The sequence below is a fragment of the Vanrija pseudolonga genome, chromosome 2 (genome assembly GCF_020906515.1).
Source record: "Vanrija pseudolonga chromosome 2, complete sequence".
Taxonomy (NCBI): Eukaryota; Fungi; Basidiomycota; class Tremellomycetes; order Trichosporonales; family Trichosporonaceae; genus Vanrija; species Vanrija pseudolonga.
In genome coordinates this window covers 2,797,766-2,814,671 of record NC_085850.1, presented here as the reverse complement: position 1 = coordinate 2,814,671, position 16,906 = coordinate 2,797,766, and the positions used below count along the sequence as shown (strand labels likewise).

At 59.3% G+C, this 16,906-nt stretch overlaps 5 protein-coding genes across 11 annotated transcripts; 2 read left to right on the top strand and 3 right to left on the bottom strand.

The window, feature by feature from the left end:
* Window positions 1-452: 452 nt before the first annotated feature.
* On the bottom strand, window positions 453-6,689 carry unc-104_3 (Kinesin-like protein; the record flags this gene model as incomplete). Of its 4 annotated transcripts, XM_062769357.1 has the most annotated exons (19): window positions 453-742; window positions 805-910; window positions 959-1,045; window positions 1,083-1,195; window positions 1,233-2,837; window positions 2,904-3,048; window positions 3,088-3,581; window positions 3,620-3,880; window positions 3,919-3,948; window positions 3,992-4,228; window positions 4,277-4,891; window positions 4,939-5,049; window positions 5,095-5,163; window positions 5,204-5,517; window positions 5,701-5,721; window positions 5,757-5,880; window positions 5,986-6,059; window positions 6,231-6,564; window positions 6,645-6,689. In XM_062769357.1, 19 exons carry the CDS (start codon window positions 6,687-6,689, stop codon window positions 626-628), a joined length of 4,902 nt encoding a protein of 1,633 aa, XP_062625343.1. In that variant the 3' UTR covers window positions 453-625. The 4 variants fall into 4 exon arrangements, with proteins under 4 accessions (XP_062625343.1, XP_062625342.1, XP_062625344.1 ...); XM_062769359.1 differs by having other exon boundaries at window positions 3,992-4,891; XM_062769358.1 differs by having other exon boundaries at window positions 1,233-3,048; window positions 3,992-4,891; window positions 5,204-5,348; window positions 5,388-5,517.
* A 220-nt stretch (window positions 6,690-6,909) lies between these two features.
* LOC62_02G002836 (uncharacterized protein) lies at window positions 6,910-8,508 on the bottom strand. 4 transcript variants are annotated; one of them, XM_062769353.1, is made up of 9 exons: window positions 8,325-8,508; window positions 8,217-8,267; window positions 8,005-8,092; window positions 7,807-7,933; window positions 7,650-7,749; window positions 7,475-7,595; window positions 7,299-7,438; window positions 7,132-7,252; window positions 6,910-7,082 (listed from the first exon to the last, which is right to left on the bottom strand). In XM_062769353.1, exons 2-9 carry the CDS (start codon window positions 8,245-8,247, stop codon window positions 7,037-7,039), a joined length of 774 nt encoding a protein of 257 aa, XP_062625337.1. In that variant the 5' UTR covers window positions 8,248-8,267; window positions 8,325-8,508; the 3' UTR covers window positions 6,910-7,036. The 4 variants fall into 4 exon arrangements, with proteins under 4 accessions (XP_062625337.1, XP_062625339.1, XP_062625338.1 ...); XM_062769354.1 differs by having other exon boundaries at window positions 7,807-7,910; window positions 8,036-8,092; XM_062769355.1 differs by having other exon boundaries at window positions 8,217-8,508.
* Window positions 8,509-10,362: 1,854 nt separating this feature from the next.
* On the top strand, window positions 10,363-13,151 carry LOC62_02G002835 (uncharacterized protein). Its single transcript, XM_062769352.1, has 3 exons — window positions 10,363-11,030; window positions 11,078-11,481; window positions 11,519-13,151. Exons 1-3 carry the CDS (start codon window positions 10,395-10,397, stop codon window positions 13,110-13,112), a joined length of 2,634 nt encoding a protein of 877 aa, XP_062625336.1. The 5' UTR covers window positions 10,363-10,394; the 3' UTR covers window positions 13,113-13,151.
* Window positions 13,149-14,775, bottom strand: RVB2 (RuvB-like helicase 2). The gene is made up of 5 exons (XM_062769351.1): window positions 14,737-14,775; window positions 14,629-14,689; window positions 14,385-14,582; window positions 13,951-14,345; window positions 13,149-13,916 (listed from the first exon to the last, which is right to left on the bottom strand). The coding sequence occupies exons 1-5, from the start codon at window positions 14,737-14,739 to the stop codon at window positions 13,176-13,178; spliced, it is 1,398 nt and encodes a 465-aa protein (XP_062625335.1). The 5' UTR covers window positions 14,740-14,775; the 3' UTR covers window positions 13,149-13,175.
* Window positions 14,776-14,939: 164 nt separating this feature from the next.
* On the top strand, window positions 14,940-16,865 carry TRM6 (tRNA (adenine(58)-N(1))-methyltransferase non-catalytic subunit TRM6). The gene is made up of 6 exons (XM_062769350.1): window positions 14,940-15,188; window positions 15,236-15,525; window positions 15,564-15,765; window positions 15,804-16,153; window positions 16,200-16,596; window positions 16,634-16,865. The coding sequence occupies exons 1-6, from the start codon at window positions 14,953-14,955 to the stop codon at window positions 16,785-16,787; spliced, it is 1,629 nt and encodes a 542-aa protein (XP_062625334.1). The 5' UTR covers window positions 14,940-14,952; the 3' UTR covers window positions 16,788-16,865.
* Window positions 16,866-16,906: the final 41 nt, after the last annotated feature.

Genomic DNA, 16,906 nt, shown 5'->3' with positions numbered 1-16,906 from the left:
GCCACACCACACCACGCACGCACGCATGCACAAGTCTTACCCATGTGACCCCGTCGCATTTGTGTCCCTGCTGCCTTGGTCTGCTGGTCTGCTGGCCTGCTGCTCCTGCCCCCCCGGGCCTTGCTGCTGCATGCCACCCCTCACACCCACACGTCCTTCTCTGGCCGTGCACCGCGCACCGCGCGTTGCACCCTATTGTGCTCCCTGTCGCCCGCCCACACACGGCCGTTTCATTCACCAAACACACACTCGACGCTCGCTCCGGCCCAGTCCTCACCATGCATACATATACCCCTTCATTCGGCCCGTAGCCCGTTAGCCCGCATCCCCGCTACAACCCGCAGCCCACCTCGACTTCCGCATGCAACACAATGCAAGGGTCAACCCCTCCCTCCCCCCTGCCCATGCGCGCGGGCGGGCATGCACAAAGGTCATGAAATACATCGAGGGGTCGTGTCGTCTATCGAGTAGTAGTAGTCGTACTGACTCGAAAAATGAGGTGATTCTAATATGCGAAATAGATGTGCACACTGGTCCCTTTCAGAGTTTGAACAGAAAACTCGTATACCACAGCAAGCAGTCACCAAAATATGCCCTTGCCACCCTCCCCCTCTCAACCTCCTCTTCAGCCTCGACGCTGTTGCTTGCCAATGACCGTGATCCACTCCTCGAGCTCACGCGCAGACACGGCCTGGACAATGTACGAGTTGGTCTGCGTGTAGACCGTGAATGCGTGTCGTCGCTGTGGCACCCCAGGTCAGGTCCCAAGTCTCACAGCAACGGGAGTTCCTTGACACAACTTACACCCAGAAGCATCTCCACATCGGGGCTCGCCACCACGGAAGCATCAGCAATGTTGATCACTTGCGTTTCCCTCTTGGTGACGTCGGGGTGCAGGTGGAGATATGGCCTTGAGACGGTTAGCTCGTGTGCCACGAAACAATGGCCGATCACTTACGGCCGAAGCACAGCCTGTGCCTCCTCCCAACGGTTCTTCCTCGAGTCTTTGAGAAGTGATAGAGTACCCCGCTTGATGATGCTCTCACTGGCATGTCAGTCACGCGGGCTCCACCTAGACTTACTTTGGAGTAACGTGGCGCACCGTGGGGACTAGCCTCGGCTCCAGGTCTGGCACAAGACGCCGCAGCCTGTTTGACATTTCCTTCTCCGCATCCGTCTCGCGCTCAACGTCAAACTGAGTTTGTTAGACAATGAAGCTTGGCCCGACCTACCTCAAGCCTCGTGTCCATCTCGTGCTGCCACAGGCTGAGATACTTGGCAAGGAGCTCTTGTTGCACCGCCTCGCTCGACTTGGTAGCGTCGACAATGCCAGCAAGCTCGAGGACAGTTCTCGAAGTCTGGACGTCGGCGATCAAGCGGCGAACCCGGGTCAGCGCAACATAGTCGCGTACAAGCGCAATGCTACGCGGGCGCCAGCCTGTGAGGAGGTTGTCCCCGGGCACCGGTTTCTTGGCAGTGTCAAGGCGCCACAGCTCGCGGGCAGTACGCGCCAACGGCGGCGTCAAGTCCACTGCAAACATGGACACGACGTTGGACACTGGTCTGGGTCGCCAGATCAGGCGAATCGACGACCGTCTCGCGTCGCGGCTGATCACGCGCGTCTTGAGATCAATCTCGAGCACAATGGGCTCGTCAACACCCTCCACCTCGATCATGAACGTGAGGCGAACGACAACGTGGTCCGCCGCGGGCGTACGGCGATCGAGCTGGATACAGTGGTGGGCCGCGGAATCCCAGGTACCGCGTGCCGTGAGGCGTGACGTTCCGTCCGAGAGGAATGTCGCCTGCGACGCCATCTGCATATTGACGTCGGCAGCGCTCACCCGGCAGGGCTCGCCGTCTGAGGTGACCACTCGGATGTCGCCTGCCGAGGCGTGCACAACCTTGGACCATCTGAGCGCTCGGCCCGACGCGTGGGTAAATGTGACAGCGAGCTGTCGCTGGACACCAAGATGCAGCTGGACGAGGTCGTCCTCGACGTCGGTAGCCGTATACTCGCCATCATGGCTCATCTCGAGAATCTCAACCGAAGCGAGGATATCGTGGGTCTCTGCGGTGACAAACTCGGTCTCGGCACGGCGCATGAGCGGGCGCTCGGGGTCAGAGCCGTTGGGCGTTAGGTCTCCTGCCGCGGGAGGCGGCGCCGGTGGTGTCTCCTTGATCACGTCAAAGCGCTCGAGGCGCTCGAGGTAGGGAGCGCGAACGCGGGCAAAGAACTCGACCGAGGCGTAGCCCGAGGTGAAGTGGGCGACCATGTCCGAGGTCACGAGAACCGACAGCGTCCGGCGCAGGGCAAGGTGCGAGACCGAAGCCTGCTCGAGGTTGACGGGGAGCGAGGCAAACGTGTCCTCCGAGGCGATGGCCGGGCCGACCAAGGACGAGAGCCGAGTCTGCGCATGAACTTCAGTAAAGTCGGCTGATGTGAGGCCCTTGACTGTATCAATCGTGACGGTGAAGGAGAACTTGTGGCTGAAGGGGAAGGACTGGACGATGGGGCCCGACGACTCGGGCGTTGACACGCCGGAGCGCGACGAGGGGGCAGAGCACTTGAAGTGGACTCTGCACGAGCCAATGGCCTCCATGGTGTAGGCGCAGAAGATGGGGACAGTGACAGAGTAGGATACTTGCTGGGCCAGGAGCTGGAGTGGGGCTCTCGCGCTTCCGATGTATGAGAAGCTTGGGGTGGGGCTATCGCCAAACGGCGCACCAAGACTCAGGTGCACCGAGTAGTTTGGCCTGTCCTTGATGGCCAGGACCTGCCTCATACGAGCAAGCTGCTGCTGGAAGCGGCAGAGGTTCCAAGAGTAGATGGCTGGCTGGGTTAGAGCTCGACCGGGAACGAGCTCACATGTCGATTCATGGTCAATGACTTTGACCATCACCCTGGGCCCAGTCGTGGCCGCACATGTGTCCGAAACATCATCAAACTCGATAATCCCTCCAAGGTCATCCAGCGCAGAGGTGGGCGACGCCACAAGGCCATCCAGGATCACAAAGTTGTAGGAGATGCGTTTCTTCATCTGTTTTCTGGGGTTGTCAGTTGCATTCCGCGGCAGCTCTACTCACGCAATGACGTTGGCCTCGCGAATGTCGGCTGCATAACGCAGGATCTCCTCCGCCATGCCAAAGTTGTGGAGCTTCTTCCACTGATCCGCGGCCTTGCGAGCCAGAACCATCTCCCTCGGTGACCAGGCAGCCACCTCGGGGATGGAGAGACCCCGAGCACGCGCCACGGCCGCCTGCGAGCGGATGCGCTTGACCTCCTGCGCCAGGGTTCGGAGCTGTTTTGTCAAAGCTTGCTGTTCAAGTGAGGACTCGTCAGACAACCTCATGCTCGAGCGGGCATCGCTTCGTGAGCCAGTTTCACCGTCGACGAGCGTGACCTTGTCTGCGTTGTCCAGATCGTGGCCAGCAATGCTTGCTGTTCCATTGTGGTCCCAGTCCCTCAGGTTCGCAAACACGTCGACCGAGTCGCCGGCCACGGAGCCCATGAACCGGGATTCAATCTCGGTCAGGTCCAAGCGGCTATCTGGTCGCCCTCGCAGTGTTCGGACTTTGACCTGGTCGCGTCAGTTAGGCTGCGCATAGCCCCCCTTACAATGTCGTCAAAGAGCTTGTCCAAGTCCTCATTGCCCAGCGACTCAATGTCCGCCACCTCACGACGCGCGGCTGTCCAGTCCATGAGCTCCACCGGCTGGGCAGGCGAGTCCGAGCGAACAGGCGTCCCAGGCTCCGTAACGCCGTTTGACCACATGCCAGACATCCTTGCTCTGTGAGCTCGGACCCCGGCGGGGTCGTTGAATCGGAACACATGGAAGTCGCCCAAGATTACTCGGTAGCCGTGGTGTAACTTGATAGGCTGTTGCTATCAGCAGAGGCGGGGCATCCAGGACTTACCGCACTTGGGGGTACGCGCTTGCCATTGACCTACGGCAAGTGTAAGCACAGGCCAGCAGCCCTTGAAACTCACATATGTCAATGCGTCCCCGACCACCTCGAGGGTGACCTCACCATCGGTGTTGACAAAGGTACAGTGCTCTTCCGCGATGTGCGAGCCCGACAACTTGACTTGCGCCTTGCCGCTGTCGACACTTCCTGCGATCGTTGTGCCGGGTTTGAGCTGGTAGATGAGACACTCGGACATGAGAGGGTCTTCGTTGAGGTTGACTAGTGACGGGAACTTCTGCGGAGCATGCACGCCTACCATCTGCGCGACGTAAGTTGTGCCCTTCCCCGGCACACCTGTCCCCCTCACATCCTTCTCGACGGTGATGCCCAAATCCTCCAACGCCTTCTCTCGCTCAAGATGAATCTTTTGCGTCTCCGCCAGCTTCTCTTCCCATGTGAGGTTGAGGCTGTCCATGAGCTTTTCTGAGGCTTCCAGTTGGTCTTGGAGCTCGAGCTTGGTCACAGTTCGGATATCGCCTTGCTTTGTCTTGTATGTCACAATCTGCTTCTCAGGCGGGATGTCTGGATCGTATGTTGCCTCGCCGTTGGTTGCACCAGCACTGACGCGGCTACGCAGGACCTCGAGCTCCTCCTTGAGCTCACGGATAAGCTTGGCGTTGGGGTCCTCGTTGACCACAGCGTGGGTCTTGATCCGCTTGGCAGCATCGGCATATCGAAGTGTGCTGAGAGTCTCATCGTAGTCGGCCGGCGAGATGGCCGCAATCATGGCCGTCTTTGAGTTTCCTCCCAGGCTCTCCTTGAGTAGCCATGTGAGGACCGAGTCGCGGTAGGGCACAAACTCCTCCTTCTTCTTCTTTCCACCCGCCGCAGCCGTGTTGCTGGCCTGTGCCAGAGCCGCAATGACCTTGCCCAGGGTGGTGAGTGACTTGTTGATGTTCGCACCCTCCTTCAGTCGTGTCCCCTGTGAAACCAGTGAGCATGATTCACACACCGCTCGGTGACACGCACGGTCGCGCCGGTAGACGCCTGCCTCTCGCTACCCGCCAGGTCGACCAACGAAATCTTGGACACCTTCTCGCCCGTCATCTTGGTATCGGGGTCATAACGTTTCTGCGTGAGCTGGAAGAGGTATCAGCGCCACTTGCCGCGCTATGGCGCACTCACAATCAGGGTGAACACGGCATGTGAACGAGAAGAGGTCTCGTTCATGTTGGTTGATGCTACTGTTCGAGCCTGGCCGTCAGCGATACACGTTCCACTTGCGCGGGCTTACCTTGTTTCCCTCGTCCATTAAGGTGATCATTTGATTATAATTCTCCACGACCAGCTTGCTCAAGTCTTCGACATAGGGGCCCAAAGAGGGATGTTCTCGAACCTTGAGGTTGCCCTTGTTCTTCGGGTTGAGCAGATCTCGCACTCTGAGACGCGTTAGCCGTTGGCCGTAGCTTAGGACCCACTTCTCATTATAAATCTCCATGTAAGACACCTCGACCGAGTACGAGAGGTTGGCGTGCTTCTTCGACTGCTGCTCGACGCGGTTGAAGAGCTCCGACGTTGTGAGCGGAATGATACCCTTGTCGGGCCCATCTGTCGGAGCGGTGAGCTGCGCATGTTCAGCCTCAAAGTCGCTTACATCCCATCATAGAGTCTGTGCAAGTCAGTCAATGCGCGAAATCGCAGCCGGTCTTTGCTCACAACTCTTGCCACTGCGCACGCCAGTGTTAGCTTGTCGCCCAGAGCGGCGTCGAGGCCGGTAACTGTGCCGCTTACCTGCCGGTCTGCCCATCTGCACTGTTCAGCTCTGAGCAAACACCACGGGTACCCACAAGCAAAGATACACGTGTTGAAGCCCTCGAAACTGTGGTCGAGGAGGTCAACGCCGAGGTCGTCGTACAGGGTCTTCTGCGACGCATAGTTGTCATCGTCACGCGAGCCAGCCGACCAGTATGACTTGTCTGGGAGTGATCGTCAGCCACGGCAGTGACACCTCGGCGTGTGGTACTTGCCAAAGGAGAAGACCTGGGGTTTCTTCTCAATAGCGCGGCCTGAGCTGACAGGGTGATCTGGGGGCTCAAGGATGGTCCGATGGCCTTCCATGCGGATGAGGCCCTTGGCTCCGCGAGCCAGCTCTGGGTGTGGTGTGAGCGTCGTCTAATCTGGGCGCCAGCTGTACCACATACCTCGCGCATTGAGAGGTCGGCATCTGCGCGTGTGTCGTCAGCGAGCGGCTAGGGGAGGTGACGACGGGTGGGTGGTAGCGTGCACCGAGACCCGTGTCAGTCGGAGTTTGGGGGACATACCGGACGACGACTTTGATGTTACCCCCGGACATGAGAAGAGATAGGGAGCCCGGAGGGCTCTCAGCAAGATGACCGAATGATGAAGAGTGCGAGGAGGAGGGAGGGAGAGAGAAGGCAAGATGGTGTCGTGTGGGAGAGAGGTGGTGTGGTTGGGACTCGTGAAAGCACACTCCTCCTCGGTCGTTGTCAGCACGAGGGTTGAGGGTTGAGTGAGAGGGTTGAAGGGTCGAGTTGGCGGCTCGAGCATAATCCCAAACCACAAGGTTGCTGCAGCAGCAGCTGTCGTCTTCAAAATACCCCAGCTATAGTGGAAACGCGGGGTAACCGTGCCTCGCTGGAACGCTGGGTGGCGGCGGCGGCGACGGACGCGGTGGTTCCAGCAGACGGCGCTTGCAACGACTTGCGCACACGCACACCGTGCACCCTCCCCTCAAACACCGCTACAGAGTTCGAGGTCATGGCATGTATGGCATGTGGTCTCCCTCTCACACATTCACACACACACACACATACACGTCGTGTGCGTCGGCGTCATGAGCGAGCGTGGTCACAACTCGTGCCCCTCCACCTCCACTGTCGCCACCACTTCCGCCCTTAGGTCGCAACCTAGCACGTCTCCGCCCATCACGGCATGGTGCCATGTTGACAATGTCACACCCGTGTGGTCCCAAGAGTGTCGTGACACTTCAGAAGCTTGAATTCATTCGAGGCAGTCCACAGCATAGTACAAGCACCCAAATGGGCTCAACGCTCCACGTAGATCAGATGGCGGGGAACCGGGGATGCTGTTCACCATCACCATCTATCTAGTGCTTGGGAAGCTCCTTGTCGACATACTCCTTGCCGAGGGCACTGCGCCAGTGTCAGCTTGGTCTCGGCCGAAGAACGGGGCTTAGCTTACCCCTCAATTCCGGTCAAAACGAGGAGGCCGGCAGTGACAGCGGCGACAATCTTGCGGTCCCAGACCTCGTTCCAGTGCTTGTGGGCGAAGTAACCGACAGTACCAATGACAGCGAGGTTGACTAGAGACGTTAGGGGGAGTGGTAGGGGGCAGTGGGCGCCACTCACAGACACCGGCGAGACCACCAGCAACGTTAGGACGCAGGATGACCTCCTTGGCGTGGAGGTAAGCCTTCGAGCCCTCCTTCTTGGCACGCTCAGCCTCGGCACGGCCCTCGGGGGTGTCAAGGTACGATTCGGCAACGTAGCTGGGGTGAGCACACGGGGGACTATTGGTGACCTACCCCTCGACACCGAAGAGAGCAAGAGTTCCGGCGACGGCGGCGCCGACCTGGCGCCTGTCCCAAGTACGGTCCTTGTTGAGGTAGGCCCAGTATCCGAGCGAGCCAATGAGACCAACGTTCACTGGCAGAAAGTGTCAGGAGCTGTCCACCGTGCCAATATCGTCTCGCCACCTACCAACGCCGACCAGGCCGCCGAGGGTCGAGGGGCGGAGGATGACCTCCTTGGCCTTGTTCCAGTAGGCCTCGATGGCAGTCTCGGCGCGGTCAAGCTCGGCCTATGATAGGAGCAAATTAACCGATGGTTCTGAAATTCCAGCAAACGTGTGACCTACCCTGGCCTTCTTCTCAAACTCGCGGCCCTTCTTCTCGGCCTTGTCGAGGCCGTCCTCGGTAGCCTTCTTGATGTCGGCCTTCTCCTGGTCCCAGGTCTTGCCCTCTGCATCGAGGTTAGCTTGTGGTCTGGGCGTGAGTGTCAGCGATGGCAAACGACGAGCATTGCGGCCGTGTGAACTCGACCACTCACCTCTTACGGCCCGGGCCTCGCCCGGTGCAGTGACCTACCGCCGGGAGGGGCGGCGCCGTCCTGGCTGGGCTGGGGGATCTCACCGGTAGTGGGGACTGCAGTTGGAAGAGAAGGTGGATGCGCGCGCAAGGAAGCACCGTGGTCAGCGACGACGCGAAACAATCGAGTGGCGCGAGTGGCAGTGACACTGAAACGCGTGCTCGCGCACGGGGTACTCACTGTTGTCCTTTGCGACTTCAGCGTACGACATTGTTGTTGATTAGTTGTTCGCTAGTGGGTTGTTTAATGGGTATTGCAAGGAAGAGACAGGGAGAAAGAGATACCAACAAGTTGTGTATGGTTTATGACGCGTAATGTGAAGGGGGGGAAGGGCAAGGAAGACACGAGTTGAGTTGGGTGTGGTGTGGGCGACCAATTGAGAACTAGGCCGGGGAGGGGAGGGGACGGAGGGGGAGGCGACGACGTGAGGTGAGATGAGGTGCCGTGTGCGTGACTGGCGGATGGATCGGACGGGCAGACGCTGGGTTGGGCCGGCCGGCTCGGCTACATGTTGGGTTGCATGCAGGCAGGCGCCAGGAGGGAGACGAGAGAGGGGGGCTCTGGGACTAGGCCTTGGAACAGTTGGGTTGTATCTCATACACTGAACCCCCCCTACGTCATACTACTCCTGCCTGCCTGCCTGGCTGCAGCGCGCCGCGTACAGTGATCGGCACACATGCTTTGACCTGCCACCGTGGGCTCAAAAGGGCAAAACACCCAAGGGGGGAGGGCAGCAGCCAGGGACACTTTAAAACACACCTTGGACAGGATCCGGCAAGCGGCAACGGAACCATTTTCATGACGTCGTCTTTATTTAGGTGCACCCAAGAAGTACAACGGAGATGCCTCGACAATGTCCGACGTACGCCGAATGGTTGACTGGATGGTGTCAATCAACGCGGAATCAGATTTGTTTGTCTGTCTGAGAAGTGGAGGCTTGCAAGTTGCAGGGACCAACGCGTCCTGCCTTGACGCCTCTGCACCATTTCAGAACGAGGACTGTGCGCAGGACGTGTCTTGGGTGTCACTCTTTAATCTTCGTCATCAACTTGACTCTCCTCATCCTCATCCTTCACCTCAATCTTCGGCGTCCTTATTTCGCGACATAGGTGGCTCTGATATCACACTTTCCAACTCGAAAAGCAAGCCCCGCCTGGCCACCGAGCACCCTTCCTCGCCACGATCAGTCAACCCTTTAGGTAGTGGAGTCGCGTGGTTGACGTGACTTCGCGTCTTCCTCGCGTTCCACATATGGCGGGATCGAGCGCGCCCTCTGGCAAGGGCAGAGCAAGGCGAGCTCCGGCGATGCGCAACGAAGAAAAATACATTCTCGTGCCGTCATCGGATCAGTCTGATGACGATGAGTCTGCTCCCCGCAGGTCGCGCCAGTCTTCCTCGAGGGCGCAAACGTCCAACTCGAAGGCATCATCATCCACCCGATCGAAGGTAGCCGCAAAAATGGGCTCGTCATCTTCGAAGGTCGCCGTCAATGCGTCAAAGAAGCGACAGCGGACCGTGGACGAGACTTTGGTTGACGGCAAGGATTACACTACGAACTCGAAGAAGACGCGCGGGATCAGGAGACAACTTGCGGCAGGCCAAACGACACTTTCACACGACCTGGGAACGCTGGGAATAAGGAAACATTCGGGGTTAACGACACAAGAGGCTATCGTCATCAGCAGCGATTCCGACGACATGCCAAGGCTGGTGAGGAACCCCTCCGTTACTCCAACCAAACCACGAATACCTCCCACCAGCTCGCAGCCGCAGGCGTCCCAGGCGGTGAGTGACGCCGGGTCACGCTCTGCCTCCACGTCCACTCGGGCTAGCGAGTCTCCCCTCAAGCAAGGCCGAGCAATGCGCAGGCATGGGTGCGACGAGCTTGGGTGGCGGCCAGGGCAGTTGACTACGCGGGAAGTGGGCCCTCCAAAGCAGCCTTCCTTCGTCAAGCGGGAGCCTTCGCAACAGTCGTCACGCCAGCTCTCGTCTCCCGTACAGCGCCCTGTTGAGCGTTCGCGGCCAAAAGTTCTCGTCGAAGAAACGCTCATCTCTCCTCTTAAGCGAAAACTCCCACAAGAGCAAGGCGCTCGGAAAAGGGAACGCCCCGACGAGAGCGTTATCGCCAGCTCAACTAGCCAATCCCTCCGAACCCCACGTCGAGATGTTGTTCCCGAATCAATTAGCTATGACGCCTCGCCCACACCTACGAGATCAAGAGTACCCAAGACCGGACGCCCATTGCAAGACAGAGACCCGGGGCAGCAGCTGCCACCACCTCAGCCAAACTTCTCCGACGGCAAGGACGATGGTTCAAAGCGCAAGACCAGTGGCAAGAAGGGCCGCCTTGGCGACCTCATGGTCATGGATGACGAGAGCTACCGCCCTCCGCCCTCCAAGTCATCTGCCCAGAAAAAGTCCAGCAAATCGTCTTCCAAGTCGGCGTCTTCATCTATCGCTCGCAACCGAGCCCATCGAGCAACTGTGAAACCTGGAGCGTACGAAATTCCGCAGATGTCAGCTCCGCTGGACATGTGGATCCGAAAGCCCTCTGCCCCGAAGAGTAGTCTTCTATCTCGCCCGGCCCATGTGTCCGCCCCAGCTCGTCTGGCTGAGGTAACCACTCCCAGAGCGGCCCCCACCCCCAAGGCAGGGAGTAGAAGGCCAGTGCCAGCGCCGAGACGGCAGCGGTCGGTATCGAGTGAGCTATCACCGGCACCAGAGACGCAGGTTACTAGACCACTTCAGCGCGTCGAGTCTAGCCTGCTGTCCCCAGCACCGCCGACGCCACCGGCTCCAGCTTCGCAGCGTTCTGCCAAGGCACTACCTGCCGCCCCGTCTCGTTCTCGTCCTTCTACTCAGGCAGATCCTACGCCACGTCCTTCTCAGAAGGAGCGCCAAGAATGTGACGCCGCACCCGCGCCCAAGAGTCCTTCGCCAACAGAGTCACCGCCTACGGACGTGGCTCCCGGATTCGACGACATAGACGATGTCGTGAGTCGACCCCACAGCAGGACATGTTGAAACTGACCGACTTGCAGCTCGCCGAGTATGCCGACTTTGCCGTCAGCCCCACCCAGTCAATGGTCAGCCTCGCGTCCAGAAGAAGCATCAACACTCCAAGAACGCCGAGACGCCAACCGACCGGCTCAAGATTGTCGGCTTCGCCTCTTGCGAGTCGTACGCACCTGCCGACGCCAGCCAGAAGCGGTGCAAATGACGCGCCGCCGTCAAGCCAGACAAGCACGCCGGCAAAGCCTCGCCCTGGCATGTCCCTGACGTCAGAGATCTGGCGTGAACATGAGCGGGACTTGGCGGGTGAAGATGCCTCTCGCGAGAAGGCTCGCATGCAAGCGGAGGCGCGGTGGGAGCGACAGCGACGAGCTGCGGCGTTGAGAGAAGAAATGGATGAAGAGGAGGAATTAGACTTTGACCTGCAGTTCCTGTACGTTATGCTGCGCTTCGATTGCTAACCTCATCAGTGACACTCTACCAGTGCCTGCCCAGGAAGCCGTCGATGAGGCGCAGGAGGAACCCTTAGATGCGCGAAGGCGATCGTCTCGTGGCCGTCCTACGGGCCCCAAGTCTTCTGCCACGAAGCCTGATCCCGAGGAACAGGAGAGGCTGAAGAACAAGAAAAAGGAGGAATCGGCCTTCAAGAAGCTCCTGAGTGACCGAGCTCGCGACTCTCGCCGTGGACGCGGTGAAGAAGCCATCGGTGCCGCTCTAGAAGCATTAAAGACTCCGCCCCGCGGCCCCGACCATGGGTCGGGAGATGCTGCATGGATGGGAAGCGAGGCGACCGGACTCGAGCTGGACGACGACACCAAGGCAGCCGCACAGATGTTCATGGCTGAGCGAAGCGCCGCTGCGAGTCGAGAGCAAGAGCTGTTGGCGTTGACCAAAGTGTTCTGGGACGAAAGGCCGATTGCTGAGACTACGCCGTCTGGCAGGGTTGTCTTGTCAACCACTGAAGAAGACAGCGACCCAGTCGTGGAGCTGCTGCATGATGTTGAAGACCCATCAACCCTCATGGCGTACCTCACCGCTGGTATCCTGGACGCTGCCGACAGAGGGTCCATCCCGCGCATAGCCGACTGGCTGTTCGCCACCGCGTTCGTCACGGAATCGACCGAGCTTGCGTGGACCGCTGTCTCTAAGCTCCAGCAGATAATGGATACGCACGACCCCCACCCATTCATAACAGGAGAGCGACTGTTCAAGCGAATCGAGTCCGTGTGGGCCTCACTCGGTGCCAGGCAGGGACAGCCGACATCGAACCTATTTGAGGACGGAACAGTTCAACGCTCCCGAGACGACGCGAGTGCCATACTCTGCGTCATCATCGAGGCGGCTGTCCAAAATTGCGGGAAAGGCGATGGGTTCACCGAGGCGGACCTCGAAGGACTTATCCTCCGGCTGTTCGCTCTACTCGCCGAACCTTCGACTACAGCTACGCTGTCGCAACAGATCGCTCAAACGATCGGCCGAACCCTCCTTCTCACCCCAACGCAGAACATTGCGGCCCTCGCCTTCAAAGCCGCTGAACTCGTGGCGCCGTTATCCAAACAGCTGCAGGCTCGTGCTGTGCTCACCCTTGGCGGAGGTACCTCTGCGGTGCGCCAGCTAGTCCGCTGGCTAGCGATTAGTCTCATCCTCCCCGAGATCCGCGGCGAGAAGGAGCAGCCTCCATCTGCAGTCGACATGGACATTTTGCAGCAAGGTCTGGACCACATCCAGGACCTGATGCCTGATGGTACGACCGATTACTGGCCCGCAAGCGACGCCTTCACTCTCTGGTCGCTGGCGCTTGGCGATGAGTCCGAGGACGCCAACGGCTCGGCGGACGACACTCGCCGCCATCTCAACAGACTACTGCACTCTATTCGCGACAAGGCGCAAGAAGGCCCAGCTGCGTCGCTCAAGGGACGAATGGACCAGCTGAAGCATGTGCTCAAGCTGCAAGATGATAAGCGCCAGGGCCGGCGCGGGAAGCAAACAGACGCCACAAGCTGGCTCTTTGGTGAAGAGAGGGGCCAGACGAAGTTGTCGTTCGCCCCTACTGGAGGAGCTTAGAGTAGTATATTGTGAATTGTTGTAGAACATAGCACGGCGTAACTTCATCCAATGTGCATTCAATCACGCCGAGGTGTCCATAGCGTTGCCGTTTTCAGACACCTCAGTCTCGCCAAACATCATGCCGCTCGTCTCCTTTGCGTAGGCTGCGCTCCGGTCAACATCAAGGAAGTACTTGTACGCCAGTCGAATGTCGTCGTTGTCAATCTGAGTTGACTTGCGGCGGGCAGCGATAAGCTGGCTCGGCGCGATCAGGTTGAGCGCGTACCGGAGGGACGTCTGGCCGCCCATCGTGGCGAGAAGCTCCAGCGCGTCGGGGGACACCTTGGCGTCCTCCTCGTCGGCACGGATCTTGACAATCTCCTTGATCTCGTCTTCAGAGTACTTGGTCGTGGAGATGATGAGCATGCGGTCGAGCAGGTCGGCGGGGATGCCGTGGGGCGACTTGAAGTTGGTTCCGCGTATCCTCGTGATTCCGCGGTTCGAGGCGACGACAACGAGCGGGGCAAGCTCGCCCTCGAGCGCGCGGTTGAGGAACGAGAAGCACTCAATGTCGAGCATGTGCACCTCGTCGATGAAGAGCACACCGGGCACAATCTCGGCCTTGCCCTCCTCGCGCCACTCGCCGACCTTGGCGTTGATCTGGTCGCGCAGCTCGGGCTTGATCTCGCCCGTGTCGCCCGCGAACAGCGCCAGGAAGCCCTGTGTCCGCGAGTTGATAACATCAATCTCGTGCAGCGACACGGTGTGCACCACCTCCTTGCGCGTCTGCAGCTCGCCGTCGGGGCACGCCACGAAGCGGGTCTGGGGTCAGCCAAGCTCACGAAAGGTTTCTTACGTCCGCGCCCATCGCATCATAGTCCTTTGCGCGTCCAAAGCTCCGGCCAAGCTTGGATATCCTTCCGCTTGCCTTGTCGATGCTAATGACGTCGCCTGCCAACACCTTCTCCTTCTGCAGCTGGTCGATCATCTTCGAGCCGAGGTCGTACACCGTCTCCATGTCGGTCGTCTTGAGCGTCAGGCGGCCAGTCTTGGTGGCGCCAGTCACACTCCTGTCGACCTGGATCTCGACAACCTCGCCCTCGATGAGCTCCGTCTCCTCCTTGATGCGCACGCCGATCGCGCGGCGGAACGCCTGGGTCAGCGCCTCCGTCTTGGACATCTCAAGGGAGAAGACCTCCGACGCGGTGAGGTTGACAAAGGGGACATCCGAGCCGAGAGTCTGCGCCATGCCTGGGAGTATCAGCAATTTATCACCAGATTCTTACGCACCCATGGCGATGGCCGTCTTGCCCGTGCTTGGAGGGCCAGCGATCAGAATGGCGCGGCCGGAAATGCGACCCTCCTGAACCATCTTGAGGATAACGCCGGCCGCCTTGCGCGCCTTGCCCTGCCCAATCATGCCCTGCGACGCTGCCCGAGGCTCGAGGTTGGCGTCGAGTCCCAGACCGTGGATGTGCGAGTGGGCGCCTGGGGGGTCAGCCTAAGTCGCCCACGCGTGTGTTGCCTAGCTCACCGATGCGCTCCATCTTGGTCACATCCTTGAGGTTGCCAGGCTGAATCGAGATGTTGGCTGCCTACGTCGTGTCAGCACCTATATCCTGCTTCCTGGTGCTGCGCTCACCATTTTGATCGAGTTGGAACTGTCTAGAATGGAACAAACAGCAAGTCTCAAAGTGGGTTGTGGTTGTCAAAGTTCCAGTTCAATACGCAACCCAGATGGTAGCGGCGGAAGCAAAATCCGTCACCCACGTGACTCTCCTCCACAAAGTTGGAAGTCGTGAAGTCGTGACGAATACGGACGATTGTAGCAGTCACAAACACACTCACACCCACAACAATGGCGACGGCCCAAGAAGACGTGCCGATCGAGGTCGACGCTGTGGAGACGGTCGAGACGTCTGAGACGACAGAACCCAAGCCCGGACCTCGTGGCAGGCGTAACGAGCCCACCGAGCCATTGGAACCTCTCGACGATGTCCTCCACCGCCGCCTGACAATCATCAAGGAGGGCGACAACGTGCTCTTGAGACTGCCAAGCGACGCTATTAAGGCTGTCGTCGCCTCCAAGGACGGGTGAGAGCTAGGATTGCCTCACTTCACAGCTCCGCTAACTTCCACAGCCTCATTCAGCTCGGCAAATTCGGCTCCTTCCCCGCCAAGGAGCTCCTTGGCCTGCACTACGACATCACGTACGAGGTCGTCTCTGCAACCGATGGCACGGCGACAACGGCAGAGTCTCAGGTGGACGAAAACGCATTCTCCTCCTCTGACAACTTTGGCCAGGCCAAGGGCAAGAAGAACAAGAAGGGCAAGGGCAAGGGTGATGGCAACGACAGTGCCAAGACCAACAAGGGCTGGAGCAACCTCCTCCGCCCGCTGAAGAGGCGAGCGATCGTCGATGCTGTCATTGGTCAGTAGTAGCTGTGTGACATTCTCTTACACCCCCAGACGACATCAAGGAGACCAACGAGTTCATCGACGACTCGGAGGAGAACCGCGGCGCCCTACTTTCCTCGGAGGAGATTGCCGAGCTGAGGGCCCAGGGCGTGTCGGCCCAGGAGATGATTCAGAAGCAGATGGAGCGTCACGAGCAGTTTGAGCTCAAGACGGACTTCAGCAAGGAGAAGTGGAGGAAACGCAAGGAGAAGAAGTGGGTCTGCAACTCGCATTGGCGTTCTAACCCACCAGGTACCTCCAGACTGTCCACCCCCTCGCGCCGTCAACGGTCAACATTGTCAACCACTACGCGCAGCGCTCCCCAGCCTCCATCTTGCATCTCCGGGAAGACACGCTCTCGCAGCTGGTCAATCTCGGCAACATCCGACCAGACGGCCGCTACCTCGTGGTGGACGACACTGGTGGACTTGTCACTGCTGCCCTTGCCGACCGCATGGGCTGCGAGGGCCGTATCCTCCTGTTCACCGACGCCGACAGCCCCCCCGCGTGGGGTGTGCTCAACGTCATGAACTTTGGCGAGCGCGAGCTGAGCTTCATCAAGTGGCTCAACTGGATGGAAGCGGATGAGAGCTACGTGCGGCGTGAGTACAGCTGTCTTTCTGTGGACATTGCAGCTGACACACCCAGCGGGACTGCCCACAGAAGATGGCATGCCGTCAATTGCTGAAAACAAGACCATGGCCCGTGTGCGGAGGCACAACGCCCAGGTCGCCGAGCTGAACGCGACCCGAGCGGAGCTGCACGCCGGTAACTGGGACGGTTTGATCCTGGCGACTGAATTATCGCCCATCTCGGTCATCAACCGCCTGACAAAGTACCTCGCCGGCTCGGCGACCGTGGTCGCGTACTCGCCTTACCAGCAGGTCCTGGCCGAGACATTGCAATATCTGCGCAAGGACGCCAACTTCCTTGCGACACAGCTCACCGAGAGCTGGTCGAGGACGTACCAGGTTCTCCCTGGACGGACACACCCTCTGATGACGACGAGCGCCATGTCTGGCTACTTGTTGCACGCAACCCGGGTGTAAGTCTGCCTGGCTGTTTGACAACTGACCCCCCAGCCACATCTCAACCTTTGTGCCCGAGTCGCACCAGCGCCACAAGCGCAGGAAAAAGGCCAACGGAGAGGCTGCGGCTGTCGGCGCCAAGGAAGCTGAGGACGCTTCTGAGCCGGCTGAAACCGCCAAGGCCTCTGAGGCTGACGCCGCTGCATAAACTCTCAAGCCTCATGCGTTGTTTTGTACATTTTTTTTGCATCTTGCATCTACAGTAGAGAGCGTTGATGCAGTGGGTCGAGTTGAAAGTCACGTGCCGAGTTGGAGGGTGGGTGCCTG